This window comes from Camelus bactrianus, chromosome 16 (genome assembly GCF_048773025.1).
Source record: "Camelus bactrianus isolate YW-2024 breed Bactrian camel chromosome 16, ASM4877302v1, whole genome shotgun sequence".
NCBI classification, from domain to species: Eukaryota; Metazoa; Chordata; class Mammalia; order Artiodactyla; family Camelidae; genus Camelus; species Camelus bactrianus.
The window spans coordinates 869,019-888,859 of NC_133554.1; the positions used below are offsets into that span (position 1 = coordinate 869,019).

A 19,841-nucleotide genomic window follows, 5' to 3' on the forward strand; every position below is an offset into this window, starting at 1 on the left:
AATATTAAAACATTACCTTATCAGTTATGATTGCATTCAGCTGCAAGCAATTAAAAACTTCACACTTGCGTAAACAGATGGGGTTAGTCTCCTCACGGCACAAGGAGAACTCTGGGAGCAGGCGGTACAGAGCTGCGGCACCCCCCGGAGTCCTAGGCAGGACGTGAGGTCCCAGGCAGCACCCAGAGTCCCAAGCAGGATGCAGGGCCCCAGGCAGCCCCTGGGGTCCCAGGCAGGACATGGAGTCCCAGGCAACACCCAGAGTCCCAAGCAGGACTCAGGGTCCCAGGCAGCCCCCAGGGTCCCAGGCAGGACGTGGGGTCCCAGGCAGGACATGGGGTCCCAGGCAGCCCCCAGGGTCCCAGGGAGGACGTGGGGTCCCAGGCAGCCCCCAGAGTCCCAGGCAGGATGCAGGGTCTCAGGCAGACCCTGGGGTCCCAGGAAGGATGTGGGGTCCCAGGCAGGACATGGGGTCCCAGGCAGCCCACGGGGTCCCAGGCAGGATGTGGGCCTCTATCTTGCTGCCTTGCAGCTGCTGTCCCCGTCACTGCAGGGCGCTGCGACTCCAGCAGGCGGAGTCCATGCGTCAGGCAGGAAGAAGGCACGAGGGCCAGAAGGCTTTGCCCTTCTGCGGATGAAGGGGGCTCGCCTGCTCAGAGGCCAGACCTGTGCCCTCTGGCCACACACAGCTGCAGGGGAGACTGTGAAAGAGAAAGTTCCAGCTGGGCCCGGAGCTGCCCAAGGTCAAGGAGAAGTGGGCAGCATCCACCAGTTACAAGGGGCACGTCCCTTGGCCCTTCCCCTGCCCATACACCCTGGCCCCTGGGCGTGTGGCCTGATGGGCCCACGCTGAGGACAGGCGCTGCACCGACAGCGGCCAGGCCGCGTTCAGAGCTGGCTTGTTTCACGGGCTCGGCCGAGCTGGCAATCACAGGTGTCTGAGGAGCACTGACCCCTCCCGCCCTCCCCACAAACCACAGAAAAACCTGGTCTCCCTTATTACAGCCACATCTCCAGTTCGGCCCTGCCCAGCACACGACACTGGGCTGCAGAAAACTGCTGGCTTGTTTTAAAAATCAAAGCCATCCTTCAAAGGATGATGACCTGAAGACATTTAAAGAATGCGACCAGGACCCCAAAACTGGTTGGAGCCACAAGGTCCCGACTTAGGTGGTTGCCCGGAAAGGCCTGCCGGCGCCCCATGGACACACACGGCCCCTGGGTGAGGAGGAAAGCGGACGCTGGGCAAGTGGCGATCACACATTAAGTGGGGAAAAAAATCAAGACAGAAACAGTCCCATAGCTTCACACTAGCCAGCAAACACCCACGCGAAGGAAAAAGGCCCGGAGAGCGAGCCCAGCATGGGGCAGGGGTATGACTCCTCAGGGTGAGAACCGCCATGTCTGAGTCCGTTTGGGTTTTGTCGGGGAGGAGGGTAACTTTCCAAATCTTTCTGCGAATTATTTGTGTTTCTTTGGTAACCAGATTTATGATTTCTAAGCCTGTTAACCTCTACAGTCACCAGGAATCGTGGAATAGTTTCTGGAAGGCCCCTAGGCGGTCAGCTCAGCCAACTCTCCGCCCCACCTTATCTGGTCTAGGGGTGAAATTCAACGTCAAAGACGGAGGGCTTCAGCCCCAGCAAGGGCACGGCCATGCACACAGGCACCGTGACGGGGCCGCGCTGTGATGGCGGCGCCTCGACCGTCTGAGACCGGTCAGATTAACGGGGAAAACACCCAGAGTGAGACGCAGGCTCAAGCTCCTGTGGGTTTCTAACCGAGATGCTGCAGAGAGAGACGCGGGCCATCGTCAGCCTCCCGTGCTGCCTCTGCCCCCAGCACACACTGGAGCTCGGGGGGAACTGGAACGCACGAGGCCACCGCTCAGTCAGGAAGAAAAGCTCCTCCCATCGGGGTGCGCTCCTGGCAAGCCTCTGCCTGCAGCTTCCGCGGCAAGCTTCTGTGGCTATCAAAACAGCAAGCTAATAAAAGTCGCAACACAGAAGACCTACAAGTGGGATGCCGTTAACGTTGGGGAGGCGGCAGAACCGTGAGTCGGGCCTGAGTGGTAACTTCACGCTGAAGGTCCTGTCCTCTCTCACCTTCTCCATCCCAGCAAATGCTCACGGGCGGCCTGCTGAGCTGTGCTTTCAGAGGCCCAGACTCAGGGCCAGCGTGAGGAGGCCTGGAGAGGGCAGAGGGCAGTGGGCCTTAGTGCTGGGGCCTTAGTGCTGGTGTCAGCACCCAGGGCATCCATCACCTCCCCTCGCTAGGTCTCCAAAAGCTCTGATGTGGAGCTGAATCCTGCGTCTGCCCCACCATCCTGACATCTGCAACGAGGGTGCCTTAATGCTCCGGGACCCGTTAGGACACACGGAGCCAAGTCACACATGAAGACATCTGGGTGGCAAATCAACTTAAAAATATCCAACCTCAGCAGGAATGAAAGAAACGTAAGTTTAAACGAAATGCACTATCTCCCATCAATTTAGCAAAGCCTGCGAGGAACCCCTCTTATGCGAGGGTCCTAACTGGCCTCACAGCCTCCTTCCAGCCCTGTCTAGTCTGTGCTCCACCCCACAGCCAGGTGACCTTCCAGCATGAAAGTCTCCTCACGTCCCCGGTCTGCTTCAAGCCCCCCTAGTTTCTCCTGCTGTTATGGAAAGTCCAGGCTGTCACCAGGCCTCGCCCGACGTCCTGCTCCCCAGCCCCAGCTCCCCCAGGTCCACGCGCACCGGCAGCTCTGGGCATCGGTCCCTTCGTCTCTGCCTGGAAATATAGGTAGCATCTCCCCACTACACCCATCTGCTTCCACTCCAGTTAACAACCAGCAGCTTCAGAAGTGGCCTAAAAACCCTCTTCAAGGAAACCGTCCCCAACCCCATCCCACACGCTAACCCTCCACCGGGACCCTCCACAGGTCCCGTAAAGGCTGAGATGACACAAGGCAGTATCAAGCTTTTGGAGCGAGAACCTTTTGACGTGGTGATTCTACTTAAAGGAATTTATTACAAGTAAATAACCTACAAGGCAAAGATTCAAGCCCCACCAGGGTTTATCGCTGAGTTGTAACAGCAAGGAAAAAAATAAAACCACCCGTATGTCCACCACTGAGGCAGTGGTGGAGTACACCACCATACGTCCACACGCTGGAGCAGCATGTGGTCATGTGCACGTGGTACCTACATGCTGGTTCTTAACTTAAAATGCTTGTTACGTTAAGTAAAAGAAAAAACCCACAACACAAAATGGTATTCACAGCGTCATCTCTGTGAAGACAAACGCACCAATAATCCAGGAAGTAAGCGGGCCGCAGTGTCTGCAGCAGCAGAGACCTCCGGGTCGCACGGCGATGAGTACTTTTCTCTACTTCTCTAGATCTCTTGTCTTCAAACTTTGAAGGAGGAAAAAAAGGCTTAAGAGCCCGAACTTGCCCTCTTCAGTTCTCCCACCAGGCTCTCAAGCTGCCTGGATCACGCGGGGTCAGACAGGGTGTGCGGGCCTCCCAGGACCCGTCCCCCTGGGCTCCCCAGGACCCGTCCCCCTGGGCTCCCCAGGCCCACAGCACGTGGTGGCAAATGGAGAGCACCCCAGGAGGAGCCGCCGAGGTCCGGAGGCCTTGTGGGGGTGCAGGAAGAGGGCTGGTCACGGCCTGAGCATGAACACGCCCTTCGCGTCCTTGTTCTGCGCTCTGACGGCCACACACTCACCCGCGTGGCTTCCTCGCCTGCGGAATCAGGAACAGGGACCCTCCCGGGGCAGGTGTGCAGAGTGAGGCGGGAAGCTGGCGCCCACTGACCAGGGCGGGGTGGGCCTTTCGGAGCGCGGGGCGGTGGGGACCGACGGGGCGGCCAGGCGGGGAGCGGGGCAGGCCGGGGTTTGAGTTCCGGGGCTCTGTCACATCACCTGGAAATTTTGCGTTCCTAGCAATTTTATAGCTGGAACGGGTGAATCCACCCAGTCCACTCCTATCTCAGCTGACTGGGGAATAAACCTCCCCCGACGACCAGGGAACCTCACTGGGCCCAGGGGTTCGCCTCCTTCCACTGAAACTTCGTCTGAAATGGCTGGTGTGACCACTTTTATTTGAGCGGCCTTGCCCATCCTGCTCTGTCCCCTCGCCGCGCGTGCTGACTGCACTGACGGCAGGAGCAGGAAGGTGGCCGGGGGACAGGGCAGCAAGGGAGCCGCTGCACACAGTCACCAGCCTCTCGAAGACAGCACTGGATGGACGTCAGACAAGGCAGGACCCCGTGCCCCTGGCCTGCCTGACCCAAGACTGGAATGCTCTTTTTCTAGAGGCCGGAGAGCCTGGTTCAGGAAAGAATTAGCCGTAACGAAGGTGGGGGCCGTGGGGGGTCAGACCTGGGCTCAGACTCCTGGCTCCGCAATTCATTCATCCCAAGAGCTCAAGTACATCATCTAATGTTGGTTTTAAGCCTCTGTTGCTTCATTTGTAAAATGGAGATAATAGCTAATACTTTGCGGGACTGCCCTGAGAATCAGAAATAACATATTGAAAGGACGTTTATTATAAAAGCTACCGTGGACCAAGCTGATCACGTGCTGGTATACACTGTCTCATTTAAACCTTAAAACCACCCTACAAGGGGGCTGTCACTGCCCCCATTTTTAAAGACAAGGACATGGAGGCCCAGACTAGGCGATGTGCCCCAAAGTCACGGTGGTGAGTGTGGGGCTGAGAACGGGGGTCGTCTGACCCCAGGCTGTGCTCTCGGGGCCACCACAGCGCAGGCCTGTCACGGCCGGTCGTGAAGAGAAGGCAGCTGTCAGGGTTCTGGCAACGCCTCCACTGGCTTGCTCACAGCAGCCCTGGGCCGAGGGTGCCGCCATCCCAGCGCACAGGCGAGAAGGCTGCGGCTCAGACAGGGCAGGCTCCTCCTGGAGTTCAACCAAAAGCCCTGCTCTTTGAGACACACTTCAGAATTACACGAGGCCTGGGGTCAGCTCCAAACCAGAGAGGCGGGGAGGCCGTGACAGAGCAGCCTTGGCTGGCCAGAGGGTGAGGGGGGCGGAGGCGGAGTCACGGGCCGCAGCAGCTCGTTATTGCGTTTTCCCTGCTCTTGCTTCTGTTTGAAGCTCTAATAAAGAGTAAAACAAAATCCCTCCCAGTCTCCTGGAGCCCGTGCGAGGTGGACGAGGGGCTCAGACCAGGTGTGTTCCGTCCTCCAGTTCTGAGCCCGCGCCCCACTCACCATAATCACTCCACCCTCCTCCCTCCTCCCTCCTGAGGGTCCAGCCCCGCCAGGGGTTCGGGAGCAAGGTGGCCTCCACTGAGCGCCAGGGCCCCGGCTGCTGCAGGGGGCTGGGGAGGGTGAGCTGGGCAGCCTGGACAGTGCTGGGCCGTCTCAGCAGGGACGCGGGACTGGGCCGCGGAGAAGCTCTGGGCGATCGGAAGGAGGATGTGGGAATGAAACAGGGGAGGAGGGCCGGGTGGGCCGGGTGCCCTCTCGGCTGGCTCTCGGGGTCGGGACCTCTCCACCGCTGGCATCACTTCTGCAGCCCCTCTTCCATGTCCCTGGATGACCTTCCCTGAACAGAACCAGTCACATGGTCCCCCACGTGTTAAAAACCTCCCAAGCTCCCCTCAACTCCAGGCAGCGTCTGTATCTGTCAGCCTGACTCCCAGGGTGACTCACTACTGGCCCTCGCTGCCCACACCTGCTCCAGGTCCCCCATGGACGCCCAGAACTGCGCCCAGCTGTCTCTTCTGCAAGGTCCTCACTTCCCAGCCCAACCCCCGCCCTCCCGTAGGACAGCGGCAGGGCCACCTCCTCACTCTGCCCTAGCACAGCGCATGCCCGCTGTTATCGGGGCCCCCACACGGCTCTTGTTTCTGTCTGCCTCCTGATGGGAATGTGGGCTCTGGGGCCAGGAGAGGCCCCCGTGTGGCTCCCCAGCAGCACAGCTGGCCCTTGTCACTAGTGTGACTTTAAACCTGCGGCCCTCGGTGGGCAGGCTTCACAGGGGCTGTGCCTGCCCCCACAGGGCAGCGAAGTGGCTGCCCGGTGAGTGGACAGGTGAGGACGGCAGGACGCGGGGCGGAGGGCTCCCTTCACGTGCCCAGAAGGCCCTGGCTCCCGCAGGCTGAAAATGCCACACCGGTCTCCAGTTGAAGGCTCCAGACAAATGGAAAAGGACGGCGACAGCCTGGCGCTCCCGTGACCTCCGGGTCTGCGAACCAAAAGAACAGCTATGATCCACGGGATCAGACTCTGACTTCGAAGCAAAGAAAGGTCACAGAATGAACCGACGCAGACCATCTGCTCCTGCGTGGGGACTGAGACGTGTATTCATTATTTTCCCCGTGAAGATCTCGGCACCAACACAATGATTTTTATTTAACTTAGAATAAAACCACGTCCCCAGTGTGGAGGGGTGAGCGCAGAACACAAACAAGCCCAGGCACCTCTCAGGACAGAGGCACCACGCTTCAGTGTTAGACTCTTAGCGACAAGGCCGGGTGGGGGTGGGACACAAGCTCTCGGGGACGCTCTGGGAGGCGTCTGCGAGCTCTCCGGCGGGGGAACAGGGCCGCGTCCGAGGCATCTCTCCGCCTGCATCTTTCATGGGCCGGCTGCTCCTGGGAGTCCCAGCTCCGCGCTCGACGTGACGGCAGATGCTGCCGCCCCATGGCAATCCTTCATCCTCGGGGGCCAATGGGAACGCCCGGCTCCCCATTAATCAAGGCCGTGGACGCCGAAATAGCTCGTCTGACCTTTGCAAATACCAAAGGGTGGATTTAAAGCAGAAAAAGGTAATTCGAGAGTCTTTAACTTTCCTTTCAAAGATGATTTCACGTCATGAGCCAAGAAATGGTGCCTCCAGGATGAACATGGCTAAAAATGGGGCAGAAACGGTCCACCTGGAAGCGAGGGCGGCCAGCAGCATCTCACACACATGCATTCCACGATGGATTACTTATCTCTCGGCACGGGACTGACGACGGCGTGGCACTGGGAAGGAACAGGCTGTGCAAGTGCGCGACAAACACGGACTCCGCCAGAGGAGAGAGGGTGGGTTCTGCCACAGGCCCGCGCTCAGGAGGCCCGCGTCAAGCGACATCACGTACATGCCCGTCTTCTCTCTCTGGCTCGTACATCTTACTTGATGTTGACATTTCAGGAGCAGAAGTGACGTCTCAATTCTCCATGGAGGTTTTCTTTGCCTGGCTCTAACTCAGCACCACACAACACGAGATCCCCAGTCACCCTTCTGCTGTGGAGGACTTTGGGGTTTTCCACTTAAAAAAGAGGAATTACAGAAAACTCGGAGGACAGACACGGAAGCCACTCCCCTAAGCACGCCGCCGCCACGGCCCTAATTCAGTTTTTTCCTAACAGCCTTATTGAGATAGAATCCACACCCCTTGAAGCTCCCCTTTCAGTGCACAATTCAGTGGGCTTCAGCAGCCACCACCAGGCCTCAGTAACCATGACCGCTCTAATTCCAGAACCTTCATCACCCCAGAAAGAAGCCCGGCCCCACTGAAGTCACTTCCCAGCCCTCACCCCAGGCCCCGCACACGCACCGGCCTGGCCTGCACTCGGCGCAGCAGTGGGATCGCAGGACACGCAGCGTTTGTGTCTGGCTTCTTTCACGGCGCGTTGTGCTTTCCCCTAATTCAACGTTTATTCATACTCCGTTTGGACTCCTTTCTACTTGGATCTTACACATTTAAAGTGCCATCCTTGGCTAACTTTATAAAGTCAAGCCTGAGCTTTCCTGAATGCGTTACTGGCGATTCGCTGGTACCGAGGGTCCGAAGTGGAAGGAGGCCTGGCTTGCTCTCTAAGCCAGTAGATTGTACTGGTTGAATATTCATGGGCAGTGCCTAGGGGCTAGGGGGACGGGGCTGGGGAGAGCACTGCTGGCTCTCAGGACAACCGCACAGACAGCGTACCACCTGCCCCGGGGGCGAAGAACCTCAGTGTTAAACCGGAACAGCTGGCCACCACCCCAGAGCTCTGTCTGGCCAGTGTTATGGGCTAAACTGTGGGCCCCACAAACCCACATGCTGAATGTGACTGCACTTGGAGGGAGGCTCCCTGAAGAAGTGAGCAAGGTCAGATGAGGCCGTTAAACAGGAGGCCCTCACACACCTGACTGCTGTCTTTGCGGGAGGAACCTGGACACCAGGGACAGCGGGAGGCAGGCAAACAGAAGCAGGCGGCCGTCGGCGCGACAAGGAGAGGCCCCAAGAGAAACCAGCCGCCAACACCTTGACCTGGGACACCGGCCCCCAAAGCTGTGAGGGGTCAGCGCTGTTGTTTGCTGTTTGCCCGGTCTGCGGTCTTCTACTGCCACACCCCGTGAAACACCTCATTTCGTGCCCCGACACACACTTTAAAATGCAGGACTATTAGACCCATTTTACAGGTGAGTCTGCGGCTCAAACTGATGTTTGTCTGATTTCAAAGGTTTTGTTCTGTCCAGAAAGCACACATGGTAACTTGCTTTTAGTTTTCTGCAGCACCAGGGGTCAGACTGTTGAAATAAACAATGGAGGGAGGGTAGAGTTCAGGGGTAGAGCGGTGCTTAGCATGCACGAGGTCCTGGGTTCAATCCACAGTGCTGCCATTAAAACAAATAATTCTAAAATAAACAAAAATTTTTTTAAACACTTGTATGTACTCTTCCCAGTATATACCACCCAAATTCATAGTTCCTTCATTTCAGAAATGGTTACGAGGGAGGACAGAACTTTCAGTGAGTCAAGTGCTTTACTTGCATTGTCCAGTTTGAGCTTCAAACAAGCCCCTGGGGCATGGAGTTGTCCCGAGGCTCAGAGACAGGGAGAGTCTGGCCCTGCGGAGCAGAGCCACACTTCATCCCCCGACTGCCCACTGTGGACACCAGGACAGACGCCCCCAGTCCCTGCCCTGGGGGGCGTGGAGCCCAGCAGGGAAAGGCCCCGGCTCTCCAGCCAGCCCACAGAGAGCTCCAAGCAAATGAGAAAAAGGTGCTCCAGAGTAGAAAGCGCAGGGTGGGAGGCCCTCCAGGAGGGCCCAGCTCCGCAGGATGGAGGCCCTGGTGCGGGGGCGGGCTCTGGGAGCTCCCAGGGAGCTGGAAGCGCTGGGCTACAAAGCGCCTGTTCACCCCTGCAAACTTCACTTGGCATCAATCCAAAGTAACAAAAACGCAATGAAACAGAAAAGAGGTCATTCCGGGGGGATCCCGTTGTCATTCCAGGCTCCGTCAAGGCTGGCTGTCTCATCAGCACAAGAGCAGCAGGACTGGGGCCGAGGCAGGAGAGGGGGTGGGGGGGGGACGCAGCTCTGGCTTCTGGGCACCCCGCCCACCTCGGGCGCTCTCCTGCCCTGGCCTCTGTCAGCACAGCCCCCTCCCGAGAGGCGGGGCTCAGAGGCCACCTCACTCAGACACAGCCTCCTGCTAAAAGAGCCTCCGCTGTCCTCACCCAGGGAACCCGCGACTGCAGAGTGAGGCTTCGAGCTGAGGGGAGGGGGTGCGTGTGGCGACTGCGACATCCAGGAAACCCAGGCCGAGCCCGTGTGCAGGGAAGGCACGTGAATCCGCACGTCTCGGAGATGCCCTTCGTCAGGGAGCCAGGACCCCCACAGCCAAACAGCACCCCCTCCCAGGGGTGCACTGCCGTGATGGGGGTGAGGGCGGGTGCTCCTGGCTCTGCTGCGGAGGGTCTGGCATCTCTATAAAGCTTCAAATGCTACCGTCTGGCCCAGGTTTTCACCCCTAGGAACTTAACCCACAGAAATGTGTACACGCAGACACGCTGCCACGGCACTGTTTAAGGACAATCCCCCACTCCAGGAGAAAGGCTGCATGAAAGGTGTGTCACCCAGGGAAAGATCAGCAGATGAAAGCGAGGCATAAAGGCGGATCAGTCGGACCCTGCTACACCAGAGGCTTCGTGGAGCCAGGACCACGCTGAGCAGCCGACAGGGTCCCGGGGGGCAGGGAGGGGGCCTGGCATTCTAGGTAGACCTCTGTCTGCGTTGCCTCATTTTCAATTCTTAATTTTTAAAAGAATTTTGGCGGAGAGGTAATTAGGTTTGTTTGTTTGCTTGTTTGTTTATTTAATGGAGGTACTGGGGATTGAACCCACGACCCTGTGTTGTCTGAGTTTTTAAATGAGAATGTGTATGTACGCCGCTTTCACTTCATACGTTTCTCACGGTGTAATTTTTAGGACCCAAGAGAAGGTGGCCCCGGGCGTGGGGAGGCCCTGCGGTGAGGAGGCCCCTCCGACCCAGACGTGGCTCCCCCCTCTGCCCCCAGGAGGGCCCACTCCTCTCTCGCAGAGGCCAGGCCCCATGGGCTGGCCCCCCTTCCCCACCTCCAACCTGCCCCCGGTGGGGCTCTGAGGCGGGCACCATCTCACCCCAAGCCCATCAAGTTTTGAAACTGAAGGCCCCTTGGGACGCTCCAACATGGGTGACCCTGGAGGACATCAGCCAGTCACAAAGGACGAACCCTGCAGGATTCCACACGCATGAGGTCCCCAGGGTCGTCAAACCCACGGAGATAGAAAGTAGGATGGTGGTGCCAGGGGTGAGGGGAGAGGAGTTGCCGTTTCACAGGGACAGTCTCAGCCCTGTAAGATGAGGAACATTCTGGAGAAGGACGGGGGTGGTGGCTGCACCTGAGTGTGCAACCAGTGGACAAGAGACAGGACATGACACCCACAACTACAGAAACAGCCCCCAGGATGGCCTCCCTGAGTCCTCAGGAGTCACGCGCCGCAGGCCGCACGGCAGCCCCGGGCCGAGGGCCTCGCTGCTCACCCACAGCAGCTCAGGGGCCAGCAGGTCCCCAGACCACACGACCTCTCAGGACGGCAGCGGGGAAAAGAAGGCCTGGTGGAAGGAGGCAGGAGGCGTCCTCAAACACTTCTGGTGTTGAACCCAAAGGAGCACCCCCTGCGCGACTCAGGTGACAGGAGACCTGAGGGCACGCAGAAGCAGCCTGGGCGACGGGCTGAGCGGGGCAGGGCTGGGGCTGAAGGGAGGGAAGGGGCAGGAGAGGACGTCCCAGGTCACCCGGGCAGCGCGGGGGCGTCCCCGCTCAGACGCCCGCATCTCACTACGAGCACGCGCACCCCAGTAAGAAGTACACGAGGAGGCAAAGGTATAAATTACACACACACACACACACAACACACACTCGTGAATCGGTTCAAAAGACAGTCAAATCTCCTAAGGAGGGTAAAGGCCGGAAGAAAAACTCAAAGCCGCTCTGACCCAGGCCTTAAGCTTCGGGTGCAGAAATGAACTTGAGATGCTGTTGCTGCCCTTGTCCCAGGAGTAACCAGGGGATGTGACCACCCAGAGCCCGGCCCCTGAGGCTTGCAGGGGAGCAGGGACACCCCAAGACAAGTCTGTGAACTGACTGCACCGGCCAGAACACCGGGGTTTAGCCACGTCCTGGGAGTAGGTGGACTGCGTGCGACTGACAGTCTCCAGGCCAGTTTCCTAACGTCCCAGCGGCTGGCATCCGGGTCAGGGAGGATGCTGTATAGGTGACTCACTGGGGACTTGGCACAGTGTCCGCTATGATGCAGGAAGAAACGGACACGTGACGTTCATCCCCCGGCCCAGCACGCAGTCCTGAACCCCGGGACACCCAGAGCCAGGAGTGTCTTGTGTGCTAACGGGGTGACGGGGGGGCTGGGCCCAGACACCACCAAGGCCGTAAACAGGAGTAAGGTGTTTTCCCATTTTGGGAGCCGTTCCAGCCAATTACCAAACGGGGCGGAGTCATGGGAACCCCCAATTCACAGCCACTGCCACCTGTGAGAACTCGGGCAGTTAGGTCAGAACAGGATTGCAGGACACCGGTTGGCGTCACAGTTGGCTGGTGTCCAGAAAAACTCACACATTCGGTGTCAGGAGTATTGTCAGGGGGAAAACAGCACGTGCCTGACCTCTCTGGGCCTCGGGTTCCCCATCTGCAACGGGGAGGGCTGCGGACCCAGTGCCACTAAGCCCCCCAGCTAGAATTCACTGATGCCTTCAACTACCGGCTCAAGAACTTCCAGAGCTCATGGGTGGGACTCTCACTCTGGAAAGCCACCAGCATATTCCGCTTTCCAACACCAGGCGACACCACTTGTCGGGCCTCCTGCTCCACTTGGATGACAATGTGCCAGGGGCAGGAGAGGACGTCTGTGATGTCTCCTCTGAGGCGCAGCAAGGAGCCCAGCGGCTCCCTGTCCCGCGGCCGGGCCCGGCCCCAGCAGACTCGCAGCCCGGCATGCTGACGTGCAGGAGGCGGTGTCTCCATCACAGTCCATTTTAACCCAAAACCTGAAACAGGATTTTTGACGTGCCTCCCGGACTACAAGGCCTGTGCCTCATTCACGATGAAAACAGCAGTTGGTCACGTCTGGAAAGCAAACTGGTCACCTGGAGCCCTCAGCATCTGTTTAAGCCCCTGCTGTCTGCTTCCAGCCCTGCAGCTCTGAAGCACACCCAGAAAGAAACACACGCAGGTCTAACTCTGCCCAGGGCTGCAGTGTGCATAAGAAAGCACACCTTTCCCCAGAGTCTCAGAACCGGGGTCGGGTAGGGGATACGGAGGGACACCATGTACTGAGCTACACTTGGAGGACAGGAACCAGCTGAGCAGCGTAGAGCTTGGAGGCAGATCTGAATCTGAGGCAACTACCACCCAGATTTTCAGCCACCAAGTTCACTCACTCAGTTCCGCAAATAATGATTGAATTCTCTCCCGGTTTCGTGGTTAGGGGCACTGGCTCTGGTGTCCCCAGACCTGGGTTCAGATCCATCCTGGGCCCCTGTTAGCCACAGGCCTCCGGAAAGGTTCCTACCCTCCAACCTGGGTGTCTACTCTGTAAATGTGAGTGATGGCAGGGCTGTCGCGGGCCTTGGAGGGGACAATGCCATGAACTCGGGCCTTAACCGAGCACCTGCAGGGCAGCCACGTGCACCAGCACTGCCAGCCCCGCCCCGTGTCTTCAGGGCCCACGTGGGACTCCCCTGAAAACAAGGCAGAACACCAAAGGCACAGGGATGCACTGGGCCCCCCAAAGGGCCCGGTCAACAGAGCCGAAAGGCGACCCCCAGAGAAGCAGTGTTGGCAAACCTCATCCCCAACGAGGGATTAACATCCAAACGCAGAGAGAACTCCTAGCGCAGCAGCCAAGCACGGCAACCTGGTTCTAACGTGTGCAAAGGGCTTGAACGGACGCTTCTCCACAGACACACAAACGGCCAACACGCACGTGAGAGGGCGAGACAGCACGTCACACCCACGGGACGGCCCCTACCAAAGAGAAGCCAAGGACGAGTGCCGGCAAGGACGAGGAGGCCCTGGGCCCGTGCACTGCTCGCGGGACGCAGAACGCTGCAGCGCTGCGGGCAGCAGTGTGGTGGCTCTTCCTCAAAACACCAGGAATGGAGTGAGTTTGTGAGCCAGTCAGTGCACCCCTGGGAATGTGAAAAAGGCCTGAAAGCAAGGGCGTGAGAACAAACATGGGATATCTGCACACTCCTGTTTATGGCAGCGCTATTCCCACAGCCAAAAGGTGGAAGCAACACCAGCGTCCACAGATGGACCGCACAACACCCCGACGGCGCAGCCTGAGTGAGATGAGGGGGCGCACAGCCCGGCCGCCATGGTTCTCCTCCTCAGCTCTGAGAGGTGGATGCTCAGAAATAAGACTGACAGAAAGGAACCCTTGGAGTGAACAGCCAGGCAGGGCAGACTCCGGCATGGGCCCCGAAGGTCACAGGGAGCCAGGAGGGGCACAGTCTCCCCCGAGGAAGATGAGGCAACAAGCCCGGCCAGACACGAGATAAACACCAACAGGAGACAGCAGGCAAGGGGACAGCAGGTGTGAGCGCAGGACCCTACGGGGACTGCAATATCCTCCTGCTGGTCGTCACACAAGATGGAGGGCGAGGGAGGAGCCAAGCACTATCTGGACAACATACTGAGCTCAGAGAGGAGCTTCTGCATCGCAAACAGGGTGGTCTAGGAAGGCTGCCTGGAGGAGGGGACGAGTGCTGACAACACAGCAGGTGTGGTCACTGGACGGACAAGATCAAAGAGTCCTCTAGCTCAGGAAGACTGGAGGAACACGAGAGAGGCACTCAAGCTGAGACTGGGTTTTAAAAGGCCCGTGTTCCAGCCACAGCAAGCTGGGTCAGCTAAACAAAGTCCGCATGTTATTTATACCTTTTCAGACTGCTAGGTGAGCCTAAGACGTCTGAGAGATTCACCTGCTAGGTGGAGAGCAATGTGCTTAACTGCTGCCCCCGGGCCTGCATTTATACCCCCTTCCTCACCTGATACCCACTGCCCCCAAAAGCAGGCGTGTCACACAGAAATGTGCTCACAAAGGCTGCACCGCCAAGCATGAGAAAGTGGGGGTGGGGTTCCTCTTATTCCCCGGGCTCCGTGAAATGCCGAGAATCTCAATGAGCTTGGGAGAAAGCACGTCACAGTGATTCCTCTCTTCTTCGCATTTTTGTACATTTGCTAAGTTTTCTACATGAGCACGCGTTGTTTTTTAAAAGCAGAGGTCTATGGGAATTTGTAGGAGCCCCATAGCCCCCTCTAAGCAGTGGCGCCCCTCCTCGCACTCGGCAGCCAGCAGCCAGGCTCTGAGGAGCAGGCTGACCAGTGGGGACATGCATTTTACAACCTGTCCCAGCACCTCCTCACCTCTGACCCGGCCTCACAGAGGGGGACTCCCCCCAGGGCTTCAGGGGAGTGGTGCTGCCTGGGGCTGGCCTCCCACAGGACCCCCATTCTGCACAGGTGGGGGCTTGGATGGCAAGAGAGAAGAACGGCCTTTTGGTGGCTGCCAAGGGGCAGTGTCCCTGCCTCTGAACAACATCTGCGCCACTCCCCTCCCCAGACTCTTTCTCGGCTCCCCAGTGCGGACGATGAAAGAGCCCGAACCCCTGGCCGCACCTGCAGCCCTCCTCGGTCAGGCCTGGTGCCTGTCCGCCCGGCCTCTCACAGCTGCCCGGGCTGCGCGTCGGCCCCCAACCCCGACCCCGACCCCCAGCCTCTGCTCCAGCTGCTGTCTCTGCCCAGACAGCCCTCAAGACCCCCGTCCACCTCTGCCCTCATCGCCCTCGCCCCAGGCTAAGGGCGGCACAGCCTCACAGCACAGGCTCCGGCGGGAACGCTGGGCTCCAACTCCCGCTGCCGTGGCCCTCTCACTGCCTCAGGGTCCGCGTCTGCAGAGTGGAGACAGTGACAGAACCCGACTTGGTGCTGCTGTGACAATTAAAGGCCCACAGGACGCACAGGGTGCCACCTCAGCCTGGGGCACGCGCTAACACAGCCCTGAGCGCCAAAAGAGCAAAACCCTGTTACTACCGCCACTGAGGCCAGCCCTTCTGTCACGGTCTCCTTCCCCGTCTGTCTGTCCACTCTCACACCAACCCTCTCTCCCTCATCTGATTTAGGTCCTTGTCTCCAGCCCCTTTCTAGACCGAACGTCCCGGCAAATACTTCACTCGGGAAACACAGAGAGACAACACAGAGCCCCTGCGTGAAGGAATGAATTCTAAATAATCACACTTACAGTCTGTCCAGAAGAAACCCACATTTCACGTTTGAAGAAACACGGAAATGAAGCAGACTTTTCATCTAGAGCAACAGACCTCACAGTGGGGTCTCTGGCCCGCAGCGCCAGCAGCCTCGGGCCCCAGCGGCCGGCCGCACAGAGGGCTGCGCCCCAGCCTACAGCCACCCACCCCAACCTGTGCTCCAATGAGCCCCCCGGGTCCCGATGACCCTGACTGGCGGAGCCTGCCGCACAAGACACTCATGGAAGCACAGGGTGAGCCCGGGTCAGGAGCGTGTTCTTGGCTTACCTCCAGCTTTGACTTTGCACAAGTCCCTTGACATGAGTCCTTTGCACGAGTCCCTCCTGGAGCCTCAACTTTCTCAGAAGCGGCAGAACAATAATCACACTCAGATAATTAAGGGATGTGAGGGTTAAACGAGCGCCGGTTCCCAGTCTGCAGACTACAGGTGCTTACCAGTTGTAAGTTCCTGTCCAGGCTCTGCCTCCCTCTCAGGGCTGGGAAGACTAAATAAACACTGAAGCAAAGGGGCCAGTGAGTTGTCATGGCAACCGGAGGGCCGGACTAAACTAACTACTCCTGGAACAAGCCGGGCTGCCCACGGCCTTGGCGGGGAGGGGGGCCCCAGGAAGCAGTGTAGGTCCAACACCTCCCAGTCCTGCACGGAACCGTGAGGAGAACCGATGGTACCCCCTGCCTCCCTCAACTGTCTGGTCAGAATTTGCCAACTACTCACCGACCATCTCCTCCCAATGAATCTAAACTTTACTCCTGAAAAGGACCTGAAAACATTCTCCAGGCCACACAAGGAGAGTGGTCAGCATGTGCAGCGCGTCCTGAGCTGGCTCGGGAACGCCCCACGTGACAGCCTTCAAGACAGAGCCCCTTGGAGACTTGCTTCAGAGACTCAGGACGAACAAGCCAGCGGCTCCTGTCCTCACACCACCTACCACTTGTCCTCCCTGACCATGGGCTCCACTCAGGAACCACCTTCCAGGGCACCAGGCAGACCCCAAGTTTGACCCGCAGCGCCAGGAGCACACGCCCGAGGCCCAGGCCTGAGGCAGAGTGATCGCTGCTCTACCCACCCCCGGACTGCAGCTCAGGGCCCTTCGGTGGGAGCCTTACTGATCCTGGAGGCTCCCTACCAGTAGCTTTTAATACTTGAGTGCCGGAGGGCGGAATTATTTAGGCCCACACCCCAGGCGGCTATGGAGGAAAATGAGGTCCAGCAAGACATAAAGTCACCGTCAGCTGAAGACTGTGTCTTCAATGCCAGCCACCAGGACAGGGCTTCATCCTGGGCCCAAACCCTTCCTGCCCTGCTCCCCGCAGCCACTCTGTTCCACTCAGACAGGGGACCCCTCCCTGACTCCTTTTCTGTCCCCAGGCACAGGTCCACTTCTCTCACCAACAGCCCTGAGACTCAAAGAAGTCAGGCCCCAGCTCCTGTGACATCTACGGACCCCTGACAGTACTGACAGTCCCCACGAGGCGGCTGAGTGCCAGGTCCGGGTGGCCTTCTGCGGTCAGCCCTGTCCCCATGCATCTGTTCCCTCCTGACAACATCCATTCCGACAGCTATGAGATGCTGGCTCCCTCTTACCAGAGAGCAGTCCTTTCACTACTCTGGGCCTCAGTCTCCTCGTCTCTAAAATGGGAAGGACGATAAAAGCTACTTCACAGAGCAGCCGGAAGGAGCTGCAAGGCCGCTTCATGCAAGGACAGCCCCTGCTGTTAATCACTCGTTCCACTGTTGTTTAATTTCTGTTCCCCTCCCTCCCACCAACCCCTGGCACATACTTTTAAAAGAACACTGACAACACTGAATGTCGTGAGAACCACTTTCACACTTCGTCACAACAGCACAGACGATACATTAGAACCTCATTCTGTCCTCTAATCATTTGTCTCAACTGAACTAAACTGTGAAGATACCTGGGTCTTGCCTGCTGACCAATGGGCAGTGAGGAGGCTCCCTTCTCTTGTGGCCAAGTGTCTTTTCTAAGGGATGGTGGACGCTGGGGCCTGGAAGGGCATTTTCCTCCACTGTGCACAGACAGGCCCGCTGTCCCGTGTACCCTCTCCAGACACAAGATTCATGCCACCTTCATCATTCTGTTAACAGTGGTGACGGTGACAACATCCTTAGCCTGTGTTCCAGGCCCGATGCTAAGAGTTTACATCCGTCATCTCACTGAAGCCCACACTACTCTGTGAGTGCAAATCAATGCCCACCCTGCTCTCTGTGCAAACGAAGGCTCAGGAGGGTTGCACAATTTTCTGGAGTCCCACAGTTGAACTGGGCAAGGGAACATTCAACTCCAGTCCTCCTGAGAGAATCATGCTCCTTCCACTTGCTCTATCCCTGTATACCCCTTATACTTGTATATTTTAAACTCCCCTTTCACTTACACCCCTCATCAACTACTTAGCACTTCAAAGGGGTAGAGCTTCCTACTGTAAAGGAAACAGAGAAGAAAAAAAATTCCCCCAAGTTTACCGGCTCCCTCTTACAGCTGGCTGGAATTCAACACTCAACTGAGAAATGAGTTTCTGGAATATGGATGCAGTGATAGAGCACCTGAGGAAGAAGGAGGGAGGGTGGGAATCTCAAGGGACACAGCAGTCACAAAAGTGCGCAAAGCCTCTTTCAACATTTTTTTTTTTTAAATGGAGGGACTGGGGATTGAACCCAGGACCTTGTGGATGCTAAGCATGCACTCTACCATTGAGCTACACCCTCCCCGCTCAAAAGACTCTTCCAGGGCCCAGTGTACATCACCCCTTATCAGAGACCCTACATAAAGAAAAGAAAGGCTCCCAAATGCCAGTGAGCCAATGGGAGAGGCCTCGATAACTTCACAGGCCCCACTAAAGGCTAAAAAGCAAGCCGTAAATTTATAAGCAAAGCCAGAAATAAATAAATCACTCCTGCCCAATCCAGCCAGGCCCATAAGGACACCAAAGGTCCCTGCTCATAAGACGCGTTACCAGTCCTTCCACCGCCCAGGAAGAACCCAGTTTTAAAAAGAAACAATCCACCTTCCTGACAGATCACACCTGGCATGAGCTCTTGCCTTGCGTGAAAAGGCAAGTTGCTTTTTCAGCAAGGAAACTCCACAGGGCGGCCCCTCTGGTGTTTCTGCACCTGCATCTCGGCCTCCCTGGACCCGGGACGCGGAGCATCCCTCTGTCGGCCACCAAAAGACGTCAGCTCTGGCCGGTTTAAGAGAGAGGAGAGCCAGTCGAAGGAACGTCAGAACCCCGCCTCGGACGACGGGAAACTTCAGCGCCGGCAGGGCAGTGACTCGCACAAGGTCACAGGGAGAGTCGGCGGCAAGGCCCCGCTGACGTCCGGCTTCCGGGCTCCGGGCCGGGGCTCTCGTCGGGACGGGCACGGCCGCCCTCCTCCCGGGGGCGGTGCAGGCGGGTCCCCGACCGTTCCCCCAGGAACCCGCCGGCCTCCCGCTCCCAGCCGAGGGGGCTCCGACGGGCAGGCCCGGGGCAGGGAGCTCGGCCGGGGCCCGAGGCGGCCGGCCCCGCGGAGGGAGGACGGAGGGAGGAGGGCCGGCGCGGCCCGGCGGGGCTGAAGGGCTGGGCCCCGCTGCGCAGGGACGCGCGGAGCATCGCTGGGCCTCGGGGCGCCGCCGTGAGGGGCCCAGGCGCCCGCCCCGCCGCCCGCGCGGCCTTACCGAGGCACTGCCCCACCGGGGTGCTGAACGGGTTCCCCAGGAGGAACTCCATCACGGGCGGACGGCTAGGCAGCGGCCCGCGCCCGTCAGCCTCCGGCTCTCTGCGTCCCTCGCCGCGCTCCCGGCCTGACTGACACTTGCCCCCGCCCCACCCTAGGGAACGCCAGATCCGGCCCCCTGGACCCGCCCCCGCCGCGTTCTTATTGGGCCACGCCTTCCCTTCCCTCTTCCGATTGGCCCCCACACCTCCCTTAGTGAGGCCCCACCCACCCCGCAGCGTCCGATTGGGCGGGGCTGCTAGCTAGGCCACAGGAATCTCTATCACCTCCCCTGGCCCGCCTTCGAACGAGAGTCTCTGTATTTTGATTCATCGACGTATTGGTCTCTCGAGCGAGTCCTTACTGTCACTGGACAAGGGACGAGTCAGTCACTCAAGTAGTAGTGGGGAGGGGGAGGGGCTAGTGAGATGCCTACCCATACAAAGTGCCGATTGGACAAACATTTGTTTTCTCTTCCGCTGGTTGGTGCTGGGAGGCTTTCCCCGCCCAGAAATGTGATCACGTGGCCGTCAACTTTC

The 19,841-nt window shown here is 58.5% G+C and overlaps 1 protein-coding gene across 5 annotated transcripts in view; it reads right to left on the reverse strand.

Moving 5' to 3' along the window:
- TOM1L2 (target of myb1 like 2 membrane trafficking protein) overlaps window positions 1–19,423 on the reverse strand; it is a 69,984-nt gene extending 50,561 nt beyond the window's left edge. For all 5 annotated transcript variants that reach the window (XM_074341973.1, XM_074341972.1, XM_074341971.1 and 2 more), the window contains exon 1: window positions 19,265–19,423. In XM_074341973.1, the coding sequence (XP_074198074.1) occupies window positions 19,265–19,316 (52 nt within the window). In that variant the 5' untranslated portion in view covers window positions 19,317–19,423. The remainder of the gene's footprint in view (window positions 1–19,264) is intronic.
- Between the last annotated feature and the right edge of the window lie 418 nt (window positions 19,424–19,841).